Raw genomic sequence first — 21,395 nt, 5'->3', positions numbered from 1 at the left:
AGATAGATAGATAGATAGATAGATAGATAGATAGATAGATAGATAGATAGATAGATAGATAGATAGATAGATAGATAGATAGATAGATAGATAGATAGGGGGAGCAGAGATTGTAGTTGATGCCTACTTTATGCACATACACAAAATAATATTGTTTATAGATCTAAATTAAGGGTCCTGAACCAGAATTCTGCTGAATACTCAAGTGACCTCTCCCACTACCAAGAGCCACCTCAGCTCTAACCTCAATAACAACCTCTCAAAAACCACCTCTTTCCTTTCCCTTCACCCTGTTCCTCTTCTTTGCCTGGCAATTGAAACACTGAGGTCAGGAGGGCATATGGGAGGCAATCACAGTAGTTTGTTTTGGCTCCCTCTCCCCCACACCAAGTTCTCAGCTGTGCAGAAGCAATGCCGCCACCTTGCCTGCTCGCTGCCTGGGAAACAAACACATCCTCAATCACCGCGAGGCTCTGTATCCGCCAAGGCCACACCAGTTGAGCCCTGTCTGACAAGCTCAGGCCAGAAAAGTTGGACTCCATCTGATGAACTCAGGCCATGCAAGTCAAGCTCTGTCTACTGAACCCAGACCACATCAGTGGCAGCCAGACAGTCAAATTCAGGTCGCAATAGTTGAGTACCCCTTGTTGAAACAGTGCCAGCGAGGTCATCAAACTCATTGTCTGCTGAGCCCAAGCAACCGTAATCAGCTCCTGGTGGACAAACCTGGTAAGTCAAACCCTGCTGTATGAATCCAGGCCACAAAAGTGCAAGCCATGCTGGCTGAAATCAAGCCAGAGGTCGCTGAGCCGTCTTTGGCTGCGGGAGCAGTTCTGTCATTATGTTGGCTAACGTAATAGCTAACAGTGGCATTTTCTGACGTAAGGCCGACGCAGCTGGAAATGAAACAGTAGTGTAAGAAAGTGAAGATGTTGTAAATAAGAGCAAGTAGCCAACAGCCATTTAGACCAGAGATGTCTGACACAAATTCTCTTACGCCATGCATCCCTTCTAATCCCCCAAACCAAGACCAATAGCTTCTAAACCTCACTCTGTTTTTCTTCTTGTCCATCTGTCTCTCGACAGTTCACCTTCACAAATATTTTCCTAACCGCTCGTTGTAACCACACTTTTCACCCTCCTCTCATGTGTCTCTTCTACAATAGTTTCTGATCATTCTCAGACATATACATGGGTGCTGCAAGGAGTTTTTTGACCGCAGTCTAATTGTGCATCATGGGAAGAAACCCCTGCTAATATGCATAGGATCTTATTGTCAGTAGAAACAAATCAATCCAATCTCCATGGCTCAATGTTCCTATGGTTTGTCCTCTCCTCTGCTCTCCTCTAAACTGGTGTTTCAGAATGACCTGCAGGCAGGCGCAAAGGAGTGATAGACTCCCTGATCTCCATTCAGCCCACTGTGCAGCCAAGCAGCAGCTGGAGCCGTGAGCAGGTATGAAGTGCTGAGACGAGTCGGGACTTCCAGGAAGTTCAGCATCAGGGATCAGGCTGTGTTATTGACTTGGCAAAGCCTCCAGCCAATATGATTCCACCAGCTAGGGGTTACTGACCAGTGCACATGTGGGTATGTGTGCAAACCAGAGCTCAGTGCTCTGTACTCCAGATGGGTGGCCAGACCCCAGTTGATTTCTGTTGAACTGAACCTATTTGAACCCTTCTTTTTCTCATTGTTATGATTTTTGAAACACACGCATACCAGATGCATCGAACCAACTCCCTTATCTTCCATGGCTCTTCATATTTAGGCATCGCTATTTTTGCAAAGTTTAAAATCTAAATAAATGTGTTGAACAGCGGGCAGGAGCATGGACCATCCAGTCCAACTATCTTTACTATATAAGGCAATATTGCATATAATCAAAATATTAAAAAAAAAATCATAATCAAATATAATTGTAAATAAACAACAAAAAGGAGTTTCTTTTCGTGTACTTTTAACAAACCGCAAGTCTAAACTACCTAAAAGTATGGTACCAAACAACAAAAATTAAGCAGATATAAATAAATATTAATATGCATAATATAAATATGCATAAGCCTAGCAGATATGCTGCTAAGCTAACAATATCCAGTAAATAAATAAATCAAATTACTGTTAAACAAGGTTATTATCGTTAACGAAAACGAAATAACGAAAACTAGAAGTGAAAAAACATTTTCGTTAACGGAAATAAAAATAAAAACAAGACTTTGCAAAAACAGGAAAACTAACTAAAACTGTAATGAGTGTTCACAAAACTAACTAAAATTAACTGAATTCATTGAGTTTTCATTGACGTGTGTGTGTCATACAATAGTCTGGGGTGAAAATTTAGTTTAGTTTCCAGGGTTGTTTTTTTTTTGCTGTGTCTCATTATGCCAGCGGGTGGCAAGTACGTTAGTCGAGTCATCTGTGTCGCCGCTCCATCCACGCGTAGTGTCATGTCAGCAAAAGTCGGGAGAAATCACCAGGATCCAATTTCGGATTACTTTGAATATGATTGTGTTTTAGATAAAGCAAGTGTCTTGTAACTAACCTAGCTTACCTTGAGAAGGTAAGGGAGCACGCCCAACCCTCATCCCCAGAAACAGAAGCTAACCCCAGGCAAGGCAGCGTGATGCATCCCAAGACAACTCCACAAAAAACATTAATGCAGTGCTTCCAACAGCGACCTGATGGCTACTGGTTTGTCAATTCACAGGAACATCACAAGCGAAAGGAAGCGTTGGCGAATATGTTTATTGAGACTGGGATATCTACACAACTATGTGAGCCAATTGCCTTAAAAAGTTTAGCAATTCACTTGAACTAAAATTATGAACACCCGGTGCTGCAAGAGTTAATAGTCTCATTGGGGCCACGATTTATCTTTTATAGGTACCTGGTATCAGTGGTTGATAGGTTTCATAGGTTCCCCATAGGTGGGAATGTGAGTTGTCTGTCTCTGCGTGTTAGCCCTGCGACAGACCGGCGACCTGTCCAGGGTGCAGGGTATGGTAGCTGGAATAGCAACATACCCAAGGGTATTTTGTTACACATAATTATTGCAAACACAAGTAAAACTATAACTGAAACGAATCAAAACTAAACTGAAACTAAGGATTTTCAAAAAAAAAATAAAAACTAAACTAAACTTGCAAACAAATGGTAAAAACTAATTAAAAATTATATAAAATTGAAAATCTGAAGTCAAAACTAAATAAAAATAAAAACTAATGAAAATTGCAAAACTATTAAAACCCTGCTGTTAAACTGCATTTCGGCAGAAAGAACAGCCACTACCTCATCTTGCCTTGTAACTTTATATGACTTATCAAAGTGGGAGGAAAAGATGTATGGAGAAGCCTTGTAACGACTGTGGAGCGTACCACATCACTTGTAAAACACAGTGGCGGCAGTGTGATGCATAGGCACTCATGATTTCCACTGGTAATGGATCACTCTTGTTTACTGGTGATTTGACAGAAGACAGAACTAGCCTGATGAAGTTATATTTTCTGCTCAGATTCGTTCAGTTGACTGGCCAGCACCTCACGGTAGCGATGGACAATGTGAAAGCGACCCAAAAGTTTTTGAAGGTAAAGAAGTGGAGAGTCAGTGAGTCATATGACTATCACCCCACCAAGCTGTATTTCAGCTCAAACTAATGGGAGGTAGAGAGACCCACAAACAACTAAAGACATCTACAGTAAAGACCCAGCTTTATGGCTTTAGTGATGCCCAGATTTCAAGTAACCATCACCTGCAAAGGATGCTTGAAAAAGTAATAAAAATTGCTTTATCTTCATTTTATCCATGTCTATATTAATTATCTAGTGACATTTACATATGGGTAGAAACAGTACTCACCGTCATCTCATTTATCATCTCGTGGCAAATTTAGATTGTGAGTTCAAAGGAATTATAAGACGAATGATGGGAAAACACTACAAATCACTATTTTTTAGTATAACCAATATTTTGACAATGTGCTATTTTCAATTTTTAACTTGGTAAAAAAAATTGAGACTTTTCATTTAGGGTTTCCTAAACAAGCCCATCAACCAAAACCTCCTGATATTAGAAAAGGTTATTAGAATATATGAGTTTAATGTTTTATACTTAATAAAAGCAATCTAAACAACAATGAAGAGCCTGTTCTTTCTCCAGTGTATTCCTTAAATTGTTACTCATGGCACTAAGCCAACACGTGTATCAATGTGACTACAGTATGACTGTATATATACAGCGAGGGGCCATATCAGGGTACGTTTTCTGCATGTGAGGAGTTCATGAGGAGCCATGAACACAAGCATTAGGCGCCTATATTGACTGTGTGTGTCCTACATTCAAAACGGAAGATGTTTTTTTTATGTAAGCGTCTTATGGTTCATGGACTCGCACTGAAACAGACACACACACACACACATAAGCCCACACTTATGGGGTGACAGAGTGCACTGGCTGAGCTCAGATGAACCAATGGCAACCTGGGGAAGGAGGAATGTGCATGGCGCTGGTCCAAGAGAGGCCGTCAGAATCCTCAGCAGGCAACCCCGGTTGTCTTAGCGAACACAAGTGTGAGTGTGTGAAAGTCTGTGCATCTGCACAAGAAGGTGGTAGGTGTAGTAACTGTAGAACTATATGAGTATGTATAATTTTACAGACAGTTTGCAATGGATTGCCTTTACATATGTATGAGAAAACACTTTCAGTTCAAAGTTTGTATTGTTTTTGTCAGTTTTGTCACATTACAGTATATGAGAAGTTCTTACTCACTGTCAATCAGCGCACGCAGTCAGGCACAGGCTCTCCTCACAAGACAACCCCAGTGACAACACACTGATGAGATAAAGTTATCTGCAGTGTTATTGTGGGATGCTTCATCTAAATTCCTTAGCATTTACAGGATGCAGTGAAGCATCTGCAGGCAAAGATTTCACTTGCAAATGGGCAGTTACTACAACCAGCAAGAAGGAGATCTAGGTCCCTAGAGAGGCTACAGAGTCAGAGAGGACACTCACTATACCACCACTCATGCCAAAAATACAGCATGATGTCATGCAGATTCCAATTGTGGACTGCAGTAGAAGAAACAGGGTCATGTGTGCACTTGACTAATGCACAACCGCACAAGAAAAAAGGAGAGAGGGGTAAGGAGGGAAAGGAAGAGAGTGATGTGCTGCTTAAAATATTCAATCCTCCTTCCATTAACTAACCGTGTAGGGATGGCAACACGACCTGCACTGTACATCTCGAGAGAGAGAGTGGAAGAGAGAGGGGAAAAAGAAGGAAGAGAGATGGTGCAATGTGGGATCAGACCTCTTTTATCCAGTTGCCTTTAAATCCAGCTCAGCATTTTCTTGATGATGTCATCTCTTTTTCACTCTCACTTTGCTTTCTCCTTCACCTCCATCTGCTCTCTCCCTCCACCCTTACTGAACTTTCCGTGTCTTGCGCACACATGTTCATCTTCCCTTCCTCCGCAATTACACAACGTGAGGTGCATTACAATACATAAAGCATCATGTTTAAGCACACCAAGATCCTTATAAATCTGGAGCTGCTTATAGTCATCCCAAGTTCAGCTGCACCCAAGTGCAGAGCTAGCTTGCCTGCACACTTCCATATTCCCCTTTCCTTACACCACAGCCACCTTGCGGCAGCTGACACACAACAAGAACACCAAACAAACAAACAAACAAGGGATAGCATAGACACAACCAGATGGGGGAACGCGTGTAGGTTTTTATTGCATGTGAAGTAGAAGGGTGAAAGGAGGGAGGTGGTGGTGGTAGGGTTATATACACACTGTATCTCAGGCACCAAAAGGTGAAGGAAGTGTCTATTTACAATACAGATGTATGTAGCTATGAATTTTTTTTTTTATAGAGACTCTGTGGTGTCTGTAATGCAGCAATGTGGGTGCCATACAGATATTCATTTTCAATTGTAGTGTGCTTGCATTGTAGTGCTAAATACATTACCAACCTAGGGTACATATTTACTCAGCAGCAATAGTGAAGCTGCAACTGCACAAATTGTGCATATGAGACTAGGTGAGCAAAGGTTTTATGCATGTGTTTCTGTCTCTCCGCTGACTGAGAATCTATGTCTTTGATGTAACGGAAAACTCTTAAATGCTAGTTAGAAATTGCTGGCAACCATGTGGACAAATGTTTGCAATCCCCAAACGTGTCAGCTCAGGGGATCCATGCAGAAGAGACCTGCTTTATATCAAACTATTCAACCGTAGAACCTGAAATCTAACAGCTGACCTGCAGGACGTGCGGAAGAACAAAAATCATCATTTACCATCAGATCCTGATCCGACCGTGCGTGAGTGGATTTGCTGTCACTGTGCCATGCACGTAAATGCACTCATCAATTTTATTTTCTAAATCCCATTTCAGTTTGAACCACTCTTTATATTGTGGACCACTATAAACATTTTGCTCACGTCTAAAATTAAATTGTGATACCCAATAAAAGAGGCATCCTTATATGTATATCTGTCTCTGTTGCTCCACCTGGATATCAATTCAGGTCTGCTCTCTTTCATCAAAGCATTATTGAGAAGTAGAAATATGTGGAGCTCGGCTCTAAACGTGCGGTGTGAGGTGACGAGCCACAGGAGAGGGCTACAGCTTTGGCACTATGCTTACACCTTTGAGCGATCCATGCACACTAATTATGCATTTGTTTCAAACGAAGGAACACTCTTAGTGTCACAGAATCACAAATTGAAGCGTGCTTCTTTCAGTGTTAAATATAGTGGAATTTTGCATTAAACTGCCTGCAGAAAAATGTGTGCAAACAGGCCCACATATGCAATAAGCCCAGTATAAAAAAATAACTGTCAGTGTTTTCAGTTACAAAATTGACAGACCTCTTTAGGAAATATGACATAGGGTTTTGCCCTCAGGAAATCTGGCCCTAAAAATGTAAGTCATGGTGGAACTGTTCAGAGGACGCTACATCAATAACCCACTCCTTCTAGCATATGACTTTGTCTTTTTCTGTTTATCAGTTAATGAGTTGTTCCTGTTTACTTGTCTTTTTTAAAGAGCTGAAATGACTCAGAGACATTTAAGTGTGTGAGCAAGAGATGAGCTCATTAACCGAGTGTGTCTCAATGTGCAATGTCTCTGCAGTTAAAAAAATAAAAATGTATCCCCAACACTACATAACCACCACTGTCAGCAGGCCTTAAACAGAGATTTAATGTTAGCGGCTCACTGTCAGATTATTGTTGACAGTTGCTGTTAATGTACCAATGCATGTATGTGACTTTAGAACAAACAGGGCTTCCCCGTGACAAAGAACAAGAGGACAACAGGAACAGATAATTACTTGGAAAACACCACAACTTGATTTCCCAACTTTCATGTGGGGTCTGTTCAGGCCAGGGGGAGAGCGAGAAAAGGAATTTGGACTCTCTCTCAGTTGGTTAAGCAGCTGTTTCTCTGGAGGTTCAGGTTGGGCAACAAGAGAGCAGAGTAAAGAAAGAAGAAAATAAAAAAGTGAGAACAAGGGAAAGAGTGAGAAACGGAGGGGCTGTGTAACTGGAGTCTTGTTTCATTCCAAATCAGATTGCTTTATAGTAACACAGGGGGTGAGTGGTTCCAGGCAGCAGACAAAGGGCCAACAGGATCAATATTGACATTCTCCTTAGTGATAGATGAGTTGGCTGGGTGAGGTCAGGGACTGGACCTTTGTATTAGCCAGAGAGCATTAGTGGTCACGGCTGGGGGACACTTACAGTAACCTTGGCCTTTCAGTATAATGGAGGGTCTGAGGGTGCCCAGGAGAAGTCCCTCCCTTTTATGGGCTTTATTACCGTAACGGAGCTCCATCCTCCACTGGCCCGATTCAAACACAGATCATTACTTTGTCAAAACAGCTACCAGACCACATTGGCACTTGCACAGGCAAACTTGTGCAGCAAACAGAATCTCAAGGTGGCTGTTTTTCAACACAGCAGTCGTGGGAGATGAAGAAAGGACAACACAAGACAAAGCAGAGCAAGTGACTGTTTATTAGGTCTTATTCCAACAGCATGTACAATAGGACAGATTCACTGGTAAGTCTTGCACGGTAGGCAAAGATACACACACAGAGTACAATCTTTTTCCAGAGTTACGGCAAGATGGGCTACCACAAAATGCTGCAATATAACCCTCCTGTAATTTCCATGTGCTCGCTTTGCTCAAACATTTTAATTGTTGTTTACCTTAAGTGGTCAATTAATCCAAGGCAAACTCATAAAAGAGAGAAGGCTGTGGGCTGCCCAGATAGTCAGATCCAACTAGCCTAAGAATAATGGCTACTAGGGACATCACAGTCATTGGTGGGAAAGAAGAAGATCATAGTGGAGGGATGAGCATAATAGGAAAAACACAGTAGGGGTGCAGGGAGAAAACCTCTGAAACAAAAAAAAAAAAAAGAGAGAGAAACAAAGCGAGGAGGTGCAATTACACTGTTGCCAAAGAGATGGTGGTAAAAAGGAGAGGAGATGGGAAAAGTAGAGTGTGAGGAGGAAGAGAAGAGGTCATCTGAGGTGATAGAAATTTGGTGAGTTGGGTTCATCAAAGATGGAGCTTGGCCACTCTCCTCCTCCTCGGATTCTGTTCTGGCTCGGGTTACTCAGTTGACGCCTCGCAAACACAAACACAAACACACACACACGAAACACATGGCTGCAGTCTCCCACGCACATGCTCGTTCTTCTTTCATGCACACTTATAAGTGTTTCTTACAGAAACAGAAGTGTCATCAAAATATTGTAAGTCAATGCATGTTGATCCCTATGAAATGCACACATACACGCATAGTCTGTCAGTCTGTCTCAGAGCCCAAACCACTCGGTGACCCCTCCTCTCCTGGGGTCGAGTTTCTGCCTCTGCTTTTCGTCCTCCATGAACTTCTCCTGCATCTCCTCCATAGAGCCCTCAGCCGGTGCCCGCTCTTTTTCTGGGAAGATGTCAGGAAAAGTAAATGTCTGGCCCAGCGCCTGATGAGGAGGCAAAGACAGAAAGCACAGAGAAAAATTTTAGCTTAAAAAACACTGTGTTCTTACTTAATGAGAGAAATCGGTTGTTTGTTAAGACTCAAAAACCATCAATCTTGTAAATCACTTTCTGTGTAACAAATATGTCAAACTGCACCTTCCTAAAATAAATCACAGTTCTTTGCAAAAATGAAGGCGAGTGTGTCACCATTCTTGCTCTGTTACTCTTCATATGACACAGATGCTCACTCACTCTCTTGTCTTTAGTTTTTTTAGCTCTCCTCTCCTGTCCATTTCTCTGGTCTTGATTTATTCAGAGGGAAAAGATGGTATCCATTATTTATTCCATACTAACCCATTTCTAGCCATAACTAATGCATCTCTGGCAAAATGTAGCCTGTGTCATGTTAACATAGAGTACAGTACAGACAGCACATATATGCATGCATGCACACTCACTTGCACACAAGTGCGTTCACACACAGAGACAGGTCATGCATGCAGACATGCAAACATATCTACAGCCTGTCTCTCTGAGCGTCCCTCGTGGACACCTGGCAACAAGAATTCAGTTGAGACTGATAACAATAGAGTCAAAGGATCAAATGAGGGGAAAATGCAAGAACATGTCATTTTTATCACAGGGCATTTACATGTTAAGCAAAGTGCTATAACTTAGTAGTTTCCCCAACAACAGTAGAACATCTACCAGAGAAATATAAAAACCCAATCCTCAATATATTTGTCAATACATCTAAAACACTAAAAGAACCTACATGATCAATTCTCTCATAGAATCAAATTACAGTGAATCACAGAGAAAATAACCTTCACCCACAAGAGTTATACATCTGTGCTTAGTTACATCTGAAACCCATTCTTAACTCTTCTTAGTTGAACCCAGACACCTCGGGCTAAGGCCACACCACTACAGTCGACCCCCGGAATTCGCGGGGATTAGGGACCACAACTGCCCACGAATTGCTGAAATCTGCAAATACCTCTAAAAATGCCTATTTTAATTTTCCCGTGAGCTTTGTGTTAGGAATCTGCGCGTTGTTTGGCAAATCTTTTTTAGGAAAAAAAACAAAACAAAACAATTTACTGATATTTTGGTGTTTTTACATTAATGTTAATATTTGAAAATTAGTCAATTTTTTTTAATCATAAGAAATGTATTTAGTCACTAAAATAAAATGAAAGTAAAAAATATTTTAGCGCTATAGAAATCCGCGAATCCACAAATACTGAACCGCGAATAGGCAGGTGGTTAACTGTATTGCCACTGCTGTAACTACAATTGATAAAAAAAAATAATTAAAATCTACCGAAAAGGTGCTTTTCACTAACCTCAAACAGTGCATACAAACCTAAATTATAGGTTAGAACATGACTACAGTACATACCAGGGCTGCCACGATTAGTCGCCTAGTCACGATTACGTCGACTATCAAAATCGTCGACGACTAATTTAATAGTCGACGCAGGAATAAGTAGCAGGATTTAAGAGTGTAATAACGGACTGAAACAGAAGATGGCAGCACTGCATGTACAAGGATGCCAGCTGCCGTTAAACCCCGAAGAAGAAGCTGTGTCCCAGAATTCATAGCGCAGCCCAGCTCAGTTTCCAACAATGGCGGCAGCTAGTTAGTTTTAATATTATTCTTATTATTCTTTCTGGGTCACAAAATAAACGTTTAACATATTTTCAGGCGAGAATGTAGCTGTGTAAACCTCAAATATCTGCTCAGTTTATCAAGACACCACATATTTTCAAAAGCGCTCCGACATTTTCGGAGACGTCTGTTACCCACTAGCTCGATAGCTAGCCGGGGGCTAGGTCACTAGCGCTGTGAGAACACCGGACTCCAGGCAAATCGTTTTCAAACCCACCGCCGTCTTTCGCTACTCAGGTTAAACATATATAAGTCACTTAGATAACTTACAAATGTTATTTTTGGCTTTTTTTAGTATTTTATTTGTCCCCGAGTAAATCGGTTTGGCTGAGATTAAAGTTATAGTTTTCACACTTCTGATTATCAGAAGTGTGAGATGCTCGAGAATATACTCCAGTGTCCTGTTATATTTTAGATAGCAAGGAGTTTATTCAATTTCACCGAAACAATCTGCAAATTTCATTAAAATTTAATAAACTATCATCTTGTCTCTATTTTTAGTTAGCACATACAGTACCATAAACACCTAAAGCTGTAAGCTAATGATAGTTATATAAGAGCAGATGCATGCTTGTGCAATAAGCTGTACGTTTTATGTCCAATGGCTGCATGATCTGATTAGTCGACTAATCGCAAAAATAATCGGTGACTATCAAAATAATCGTTTGTGGCAGCCCTAGTACATACAGATCAAACTAAATGTTTGATCTGGGAGCACTGTGACAGTTCTGTTTTAAAGCTAGCCGGAAACAGCAGAAAACCATGGTGGTAGATGATGCCGTCTGGGTGAAGCAGGAGCATTTCTTCATAAAGACAATTTCCCAGGAAAGGCATTTCTACTCTACCTGAGCCCTCAAAGCTTTAAACAACTTACCTCATTCACCCATTCATGCAAGCACTTTTTTGTGCTTTTTCTAAGCAAGTGCCTTTCTATCTAACATTCACAGACCTTCATACGGCAATATTGAAACAGCAACCTTCCGATTAGTAAATGACCTGCTCTACCTCCTGAGCTACAGCCAGCACTGTACCCACCCCTGCATCCGGGCAAGAAGACACGATACCTGGATGCAGCTCGTCTGTGCCAATTACTCAAATTCTTGTTTTGTCTGAAACTCACTCATCCATTTCTTAATAACCGTTCGACATTATATAAGTTTTAAAACTTTAAAAACGTAGTAGAAATTAGAGCTGCACGTCATCGGCATAGCAGTGGAATGTAATATTGTCTCCCTGTCTAATGTGACACAGCGGCCACACACACAAAAAGACAGGTCCCAGTATAGACCCCTGGGGGATTCCACAGTTCAGTGCACAGTATTGAGAGCTGTGGTCACCAATGAAAACGAAAAATGTGTTTGGCACAACGATACATTCAGACAATGGTTTTGCTTGCCAAAACTGCTGCAGAGGAGCAGCAACAAAACACTGTATCAACTGCTGCACTGAGTAGTACTAGAACAGAACATTCACTACTATCAGCAGTTAAGATATCATTTGTAATCCTAAGAAGCACGACATCACTTCTTTGATGCTACATAAAACCTAACCTTTTCAAAGATACTGTTATGATGTAATGCTTCAACAAGCTGTAGACAGACGATCTTAAAGTGTTTTGCTATAAAAGGTCATTTGTTATCCAACTACTCTGTGGTAGCCCAAACCTGTGGATAGCTTTGAGGGAGCTAGGAGGCGGCTGAGAAATCAAGTTTTTGGTTGTGGCTCCAGAGGAAGGATAGCAGTTTGGGTAAAAACCAAAAGGCAGCTATAAGGGATGGCAAGGAAACATCACCTATATGTCCTCCTGCCTCCAGCTGATGACCCTGCAACTGACATGCTAGGAGTGGCGGAGGTGTGACAGGATTAGTGCCAAAGCAGGAGAAACATCTCAGCCATGCAAGAATTTACTACTGCTGCCACCACTGCCATTACTGTTGCTGCTGTTACTGTGTTTACTACTTTAATTACTGGTACTATCCATCACTATTGCTACTGTGACTGCAGCTGCTGTTGTCATCAAATTAACCAAATCTACTTGCACATAAAAGCTGAGCAAGTGTCACAGTAAAACAGTGAAACAAACCGTTTAATTGGATCCAGTTAAAAAATTTTTTTGCAGAAATCTACATTACCACTTACCGTCTACCTTTTTTCCCCACCTGATGTATATTATTCTTCCATATTTGCTCGTTTAACACCATGAAATTATGAAGAAAATCATGTAATTATACAGATAACATTGTTGTCCCATCTTTACAAGTGCTTATTTCTAGATGACCACAGAGCACGCACACCAAACCCAGGCAGAGTTTATGCACACTTGTAAATTTTTATACTAATAGATTATTCTGTAAGTCTCATGTATCTTTATGATGTGCTGTTTGGGGTTTCCAAAAAAATGAAAATAAGGATCATTAAAACTGTAGTTTACACTATCAGCTTCCTCTTCATAATAAAATCCACTTAATAATTGATCAATCGGAGTCATTTATGTGTAGAGGCCTGCTACAATAAAAATAAATTGTTTCAATGAACACAATTGTCAATCAACTAAATATGTGAAACATTCTGTATGGGGTCAGTGTGTAGGCGTTAAGGAATGGTCTGGCTCTGATGTGAATGTTACTTTGTCTGTCTCCAACCCCCAAAATACCAAGAGAAACATGCATATAATTGCTGCAAAGCATAGTTTAATTCCCAGAGGGAGAGGCAACATGAAGCTAAAGATGCAGAATGAATCAGACTGTGTCTACTGTAAAAATAGCTGCGAATAAGGACAGCCTATAGCATTTTGGGGAATATGCTAAAATTTGACATAGTCCAGCAACTGGTAACTGCTGATAGATCTCAGAGTCTGCACAGTGGTGTGAAAAACTAGCAACAAACAACAAGCTTACCAAGTACAAGCTCCAGTAAGCTTATTAGTTCATAATACTGTTGGACATGAGAATAGACCCTCCACAATGGTCTTTGTTCTGCTGCACTCGACTTGGACTGTATCAATGGTTCCCAAACCTTTTTCGTTAGGCCCCCCTCTGTTTTACAAGAAAAATCTTCGCGCCCCCCCAACACCTAATCCCCCCCCCCCGCACAAACACATCCTCCAACCACACACACACCCATATTTTGTTTTCAAACTCCATTGTGGTTTATTTCACACCTCAAACATTTAGTAGACAACTACATGAATAAACTGCAATAAATTACAGGTAACAATGAAATAAACTACTAACTCTTTTACGCTACGTCCACACCTACGCGGGTATTTTTGAAAACGCAACTGTTTCTATGCGTTTGGGCCTTTCGTCCACACATAAACGGCGTTTCGAAACACCGAAAAGGGAGGATTTTTTAAAACTCCGTATTTGCGTTTACGTGTGGACGAGGAATACAGAGTTCGTCACGCAACGTCAAAGCTATGTGCCTTTTTTCACGTCACGCTGTGCGCCACGTTATTGTTTACATGAGATGAATTTCTATAATGGCAGATAGATTAACAGTATTTTGTCTCTATCTGCAGTTTTTACATGCTTACATACACACACAGTTACTGTCCCTCCATTTAGAAAGGCAGAGGCATCACAGTGTGAGTATTTTACGTGTAGTTGTTTTTTTCCTGTCTAATAATATTCAACATTGCCATCAATACATTTTTCAAAAAATGCCTGTGTGCAAAATGGGTTTAAAAACATAAACAACTGTGGGATACTGTTAGTCCGTGGTTTGGACAGGGGGAACAAATTGTGGCAGGATCAGCCTGATGTTATTTGTATCCCGCTGTAACTTTACTGTATAAAGAGCAAAGATCTCCAAAATGTCAGGAGTAGTTAGTCATTACAAGAAGTGTTTGTGAACTAAAAATCAAGAATGTGGGAAACTGTTTGTCCGTGATTTGGACAGCCCAGCGCTGCTCCCGACGCAGGGGAAAGTAATTCTGTCGCAGAGACCTACCTCGGCACTTGTGCAGGTGAAGCCAAAGGGAAGATATGCTTCACCATATTTTCTAGTCTTTGGCTTAGAAGGAAGTTGGTTTGGAAACATATTTGGCGATGCTTCATCTCCTGCTTTGCGTTTGTGTGGGAATCCCGCCAAAAACCTGTCAATTATGCTAGCAGTGTCCAAGCATTCTTTTTTTTTTTTTCATTTTCATACATGCCCCCCCAGCAATGGTTCTGCCCCACACTTTGGGAACCTCTGGAGTTCTCCGTGGCATTACCTGACAAAACCCTGGATTTCCAAGTGTCCGTGTACAACTCCTTACACTGCTTAATTCAATTCAATTTTATTTATATAGTGCCAAATCACAATAACAGTCGCCTCAAGGTGCTTTATATTGTACAGTAGATCGTACAATAATAGATACAAACTTATGATGCTTAACGCAACAAAAAGTAAAGCGGTACCAACAATTCTGTATTAAATGAATTGTTTTAATGAGTCAGACTAGTAAATCAAAAACGATTTCAACTGCAGAACACTGGACATTAAAAATTACCAAATTTGTTCAAATTCCTGCATCTTGAGTTTGCAGTGATTGTGTTATGTGTAGAGTTACAGCTGAAACAGCAAAAGCACAGCTGTGGTCTTTCTTTGCGTATATGGTAATTTTGTCAGTGTCACAAGATTAAATTCTGGCGTGTCTTGCCCAAGTCATTACCCCTGTTTTTGATTAGCACTCAGGCACCAAACCCCAGAAAATGGTATTTGGAAAAGCCTGAGTAACTCCATCCAACTATCCAAAACACATTATGGAAACTGCTATTTTGGTAGGATACTTCACACAGGCCTGAATTCATGTTACTCTCAACATGTGGCCAGTTGGGTCTGAATTCTGATACCAGATTTGAGGAGTGCCTGGAGAAAAACATGCACAACCTTCAGTCAAAAGCTACCCTGTTCTTCTGTTTCAATTTCAAACTACAGGAGGTTTTCTAGTGAGTGCAGTATAACAGTAAGAGATGACTGTGCAAAATAAGTCAGGCACAGGCAGAGAACTGCCAAACACCAGAGAAACACCTGGAAAACGCCAAGGTCTTCAGTGTCTCGCTGCACTCTCGCACACTGCCATCGAGGAATCCAGAATCCAGAACGCAAACACTGGATGAGGCCAGGAGTAAGAGAAGGAGAAAGGAGGTCAAAGGGAGAAAAATGGGGCTAGAGTATGCGAGGAAGTAAACGTGACAGGAAAAAGATGAAAGTAGGAGGTGACGAAGGAAGGGGTCTACCCCAGTCCTATAAACACAAGAGCTCACAACAACATGAACAATGAAGCAGTGAATGAAACAAGACTTCACCCGACCTGAACCAAACATTGTCGCATGACAATTCCCAGTTATACAGAGCAGTTCTGGGTACCTTATGTATACAGACAGTGAAGATTAATACCAGCCTCGGAGAGCGCGATTCACAAAAACAACAAAGCAGCAAGACTGAAATCAACAAAGAGCTGAGACTCGTTAAACAAGTCTTATTGTTGGCAGCAGGCCGCGCCCTGAGTGTGTGCGTGCATGTATGTCAACCGTCTGCTGGACACATTTTCGCAGTGAGAGAAAGTGTTGGCAGAGAGGATTCATACTTTTGTTTGAAATGTATACATCGCACCACAGCAGAGGCAAACCCCAGTCTCATCCATCTCCTGGCGCTGAGCTAAAATGATCTGTCCTGTGTGTCTGTCTGACTTTCTGTGTATCTGAGTGAGAGAGAGAGGGAGTGTGTGTATGACTGCATATTGAGTGATTTATGGTGATGACCCAGTCCTGGCCAAAAAGGACAAAAGTGGAGAAAGAGGCAATATTATTATGTGTATTTCTCTTCCACATTTGTTCCTCTAAGGCTTTTATTTCTGGTACTTGTTTGGTTCCTAGATGACAAACTGAAGTAGGCGTATTTTCCCTTTCCCTACATCTTTGCCATCTTCAACGTGCTCCCAGTTGACTCAAGCTGCCATCCAGGAATATTGGGAAGCGATCCCGTACTGCCATGCAATGTAAACATACTCCTCTTACGCACATGAACAATCCATTACAACACAGTTTTCCTCTCAATGGGGAAAAGAAAGAAATGGGTGGTGGGGGGGTAAATGTTGTCATTGACTCATTACCACACCGTTTCACTTTTCCCATCTGTAGGTACATGTATACTTCTTTATTAAGCTCTAATTCAGTGCCTTGTTTTGCCCCAGGAAATGTGCATTTAGACTGTCAGTCTGGCCAGTGTCACATTTCGGGACCACTGTCAGAGATTTAACCAGTTGGTGGGGGCAGCTGTCAAATTAGGAAAACAACTGGTGTGAACATGTTTTCTTAACCGCTACATTGAGGAGGAACTGAACTGCTTGCATGTAGTTCGTGTAAGCCTCCCAGGCAACACTGTACTTGAGTGAAATGACCCCATCTGAAACCTGAGTTTGTTGAATCCATATGTGTGCTCGTACACATACACAAAGTCATGCACACGACCTAAGTAACCCTCTTTGCTGACCCCAGAGATGGGAAAACAGAGACAAAAAGAAACTCATAAAGGACAATTATTCAGTTCGATCGACCTTTCCCACTGATCTATGACAAACTGAGCAAGCAGTCATAGCTTAAAAACAGCTCTAAGAATTTTGTTTTTGTTTTTAAAATTGACTCCTTATGGGTGCATTATTAAAACAGTTGGAGTAAGTGTCCTTTAAGAAGAGGGGGAGAAAAAAACTAAAATTAATTCAAGAAAAAACGATGGCTGTTATATTTAACTATAAAATATGAAAGTCACAGTTGCTCTGGGTGGATATGTTCAAGTGTCTGATGAAAACAGGAAAGTGCCAGGTCAGTAAAGTGAAACTTTACCAGCCTGGAGCTGAATAGAACATTATGGCACAGTCGCACACTGAAGGCAGCGAAGGCTAATTCAACCTGCTTCTCTGGACTGTGACCAGACTTCATGATTTGAAAGATGATATATTAAGATCTAGATCCCGCTGACTGCTAAGGATAGAATAAGAACTATTCCAAGACTAATAATAATAATAATAATAATTAAAAAAGAGGTTTGATTACTAAACTCCATTGAGGTAAGTTTGATTTCATTTTCCAATATCACAAATCCACAAAATAGCCTTTTTCATATCACATTTTATGTCCTCTGAAATAAAAGAAGCATGGAGCAACATTTTATTACTTTAAAGACTGTTTAACAGCTGTAAAACTACTCTCCAGGTCAAATAGTGACTTCCATTCAGATAATCTCAATAAAATCCATGTGAAAAGACCTTCTAACCACTCTTTTACAGCCTGAGATCAGCATTTCTTTTGTGCTCTCTCAAAACATCAAGCACCAAGAGTTATTATGGAGCTAAATAAGTTGTGACTGCGAGGTGGGGGTCAAGTACACCAACTTCTTGGATGACCACACTTGACCGAGTTAAAGAAAAAGGAGTTCTTCAGGTGGTTATACAGCCTCAGAGGGCTTTAAATGGTCTGAAAATCGAAACTGAGCCATTAACGCCAGCTCTTATACACTGCCAGAAAAACAATCCCCTCATTTGATAGGGGACACAAAGATAAACCGATAAGCTACAAAATCACTTACAAGTGAAAAGAATAACACGGATCATCTAATTACAATGCTGAGAAACCCTAGACCAGGGCATGTCGCTTTTATGTTGCCATGTACCACAGATGCAATTTAATGTTGCAGCTTGTTGATATTGAGCTAATCAAAAATCAAACACATGTAGACAGATGCTAATAAAGTGAGAGAGAAATCTGGGCCATGAAGAGGCGGAGAGGTGCTGACAACACGGTGAGAGGCAGTGGCTTATGTGGCTAGAAAACAATGTGGTGATGTGAGGTAAACCACATACCATGATGAGGTAAACTGTAGCAAAGGACAGACATCTCTAATAGTTGTGTGTGTGTACATGTGCGCAGAAGGCGTTTAAGAGACACTATCCAAACAGGCTGACAGTGATTTTTAAGGTGGAATTTAAGAGTTGTGAGCCTGTTTTCTTTCATCTTACAAATACTTATAAATACAGCCGATATAATTCCCACTTCATAAATACAAGTGAAAAGGGGCTTTTAAACAAAATTTAGACTAAGTAAAAAAAGTATAATTGATAATAATTATAGTTTAATTTCTGACTATGGAAAAAACAAACAATACTGTCACTATTGAAATGAGGTACCAGCAGAAGCATTATACTGTAGTATTAGCGACATATCCACTGCCACAGTGTTAACCACCTAAAAGTAAAGGTATACCATGACTGCTGTTTAATGATTTCTTGATATCATCAAATAATGAAACGGAAAAAATATTTTCTACTTGTGAAGTTGTATCTTTGGTAAGACTTTTCAACCAGCTGCTTAAAGTCATTGCATCAGTAATGAATAACATGCACCATTTGCTCTTCCTGTCATATGGAGTGCAGCTAGCAATGCTCGGTGGAGTCATCTGTTTACATTTGGGTTGCAGATCACCAGCTGTTAGAATCTCCTCCTTTGAAGCCTGGTTGAAGTCATTGGTGGGGTTTTTATTTTTTACCTCAAGTGCTTTGTTGTTTCCAGCTTTTTGAAAAGTACTCTGCTTTGTTAGAGGGAGTTGAAATAGGTCCATTTTTGCCAAATGGTCATTTGAGGCCATCACATGGCTCTTGCTTTTAGACATGCCTGGACATGTGTCCTTGGGAATGTAAATACCGAATTTCCCGGACTACAAAGCGCACCTGAATATTAGCCGCACAAGCTAAAATGTGGTGATCATGGACTTTTCCACGCTGTCAGATTCCACCGGTGGAGTTGAGTATAACTTGCTTTTCGCAAGTTTATCGCCGCTCGTCATCCACACCTCCCGCTGAACGCATAGCGCTACTTTGAAGTTTGTTTTTTGCGCTACTTGTACAGCACTATGTTGCCTGGCGGATGGACATGTGACAAATATACCACTCTTCAACCCCGATACTGTGTGTCTGATCACATGCCCTTCCGCCAGGCAACGTAGTGCCGTACAACAGCGGAACAAACAAAACAAATCGTCTTACGATATGACAAAAATCATGGACAATCCATAGAAAAGCCGCACCTGACTAAAAGCCGCAGGGTTCAAAGCTTGTGCAAAAAGTAGCGGCTTATAGCCTGACAATTACGGTACCTGGAATTTACATTCTGTGCTATCATAGATATGGTAGCATGGTGGTTATCACTGTTGCCTCACATTAAGAAGGTCCAGGGTTTGAATGTGTCCGGCGCCTCCCCATGCATGTATGGGTTCTTTCCAGGTACTCTCAGCTTAGGTTAATTAGAGATTCTAGATTGCCCGTGTCTGTCTATGCATTAGCTCTGCGAAAGACTGGCGACCTGTCCTGGGTGTACCAATTTTCGCCCTGTGGTAGCTGGTATAGGTTCTAGCTGCCCTGCGACCCTGAACTTGATAAGCGGAAGACGATGGATGGATGATCGCAGATGATATGATTTGACATAGCCCTTCTCATAATAACGCTTCATACTTTTCCTATTGTTTTATATAAAAGAACAACACTGTCAGGTTGTAAAAACCAAACAAACAAAAAGCCCCACACACTTAAAACGAAACTCATTTGTAATAGACCAACAGTAATGACACCAACTTGGAAAGCCTTCAAGACATCTATAGTGTTGCAAATATTTTCTTTGTGTTTGGCTGTGCCTAAATACAGTAGGTCGGTCTATAGTAGGTCAATGTGTTATCCAAGTATGTTTTCCCACGTGCACAGTATGGTTTAAATGGTTCAACTGTTAGTGTTTTAGTGCAACGTCCAAGGCAGCATCATTAGCATAAAAAGTATTTCTACTGAGATGAACTGGGGAAATCACCTGAAGTACTAGTTACAATACCTTTCAATACCAAAATCGCCAAAAAAATGTTGTCTCTCTCTTGTTGTTGTTCTCTTTAATACCACAGGTGAAAAACTACACATGGTAAATACAACTAGTGCAATAAAGGCATATTTTGGGTTATGGTGACATGACTTTTTTTTTTTTCCGACAATTGGCACTGTCATTGTGAAATCAGCTATGCTCTAAGAGATAAAATGTTTGCAACAGCTAATGTAAAAATAGACACTTTAGACGTTGTGGCAATGTTAATGAGATATTCTGCAACCACCCTAACATTTTCTGTGTCTTTAACTTGTGAAAATATAATGTTATTATTCCAAATAAACAGTCTGCCACCATCATGGTATCAATTTGGGTATCAAGAATATCACAGTTCTACTGGTATATTTCTTCTACATGTAAGAAATGGCAACTTCAAACATTTCGGACATAATTCCACAGTTCATGTATAAAACACGAGATGAACAGTGCATTTTCATCTGCAATTACAGAGAGTAAATGGTCAAAGCAAACTAGGCGAGGCAGGAAAGGCAATGGAACAGGGCAGGAGAAGAGATGTAGCCAGATGATTGTAAATGGCTCCTGCTGCCTGGGTCCTGGGTGTGCCACACATTCACTCTCACTTTATCTCATTGACACGCGCACACACATACACACTCTTCTGTCCAAATGCCTTGGCAATGAACAGTTCCAGGAACAGTAATATTAAGTAAGGAGAGTGGGGATGTAAAAGAAGTACGTATTAAAAGACAAATTAAATAGCACCCAGGAAAGACAGCAAAATTAAAATGATTTTGTGTGAAAACATACAAACAAAATTAAGTTAAAAAACAGATGAAGTGTAGAAACCAAGAGTACTTTGCTAT

The 21,395-nt window shown here is 40.8% G+C and overlaps 1 protein-coding gene across 1 annotated transcript in view; it reads right to left on the bottom strand.

Moving 5' to 3' along the window:
- Positions 1-8,003: 8,003 nt before the first annotated feature.
- The window catches only part of mrpl23 (mitochondrial ribosomal protein L23), a 45,863-nt gene continuing 32,471 nt past the window's right edge, over positions 8,004-21,395 (bottom strand). The window contains exon 5 of the mRNA XM_005737706.1: positions 8,004-8,996. Within this exon, the coding sequence (XP_005737763.1) occupies positions 8,832-8,996 (165 nt within the window). The 3' untranslated portion in view covers positions 8,004-8,831. The remainder of the gene's footprint in view (positions 8,997-21,395) is intronic.

This window comes from Pundamilia nyererei, unplaced genomic scaffold (assembly GCF_000239375.1).
Source record: "Pundamilia nyererei isolate P.nyererei 1_Seehausen unplaced genomic scaffold, PunNye1.0 scaffold00078, whole genome shotgun sequence".
Classification (NCBI taxonomy): Eukaryota; Metazoa; Chordata; class Actinopteri; order Cichliformes; family Cichlidae; genus Pundamilia; species Pundamilia nyererei.
Note: the sequence above shows the minus strand (reverse complement) of the source record. Positions and strands in the feature narration are given on the sequence as shown.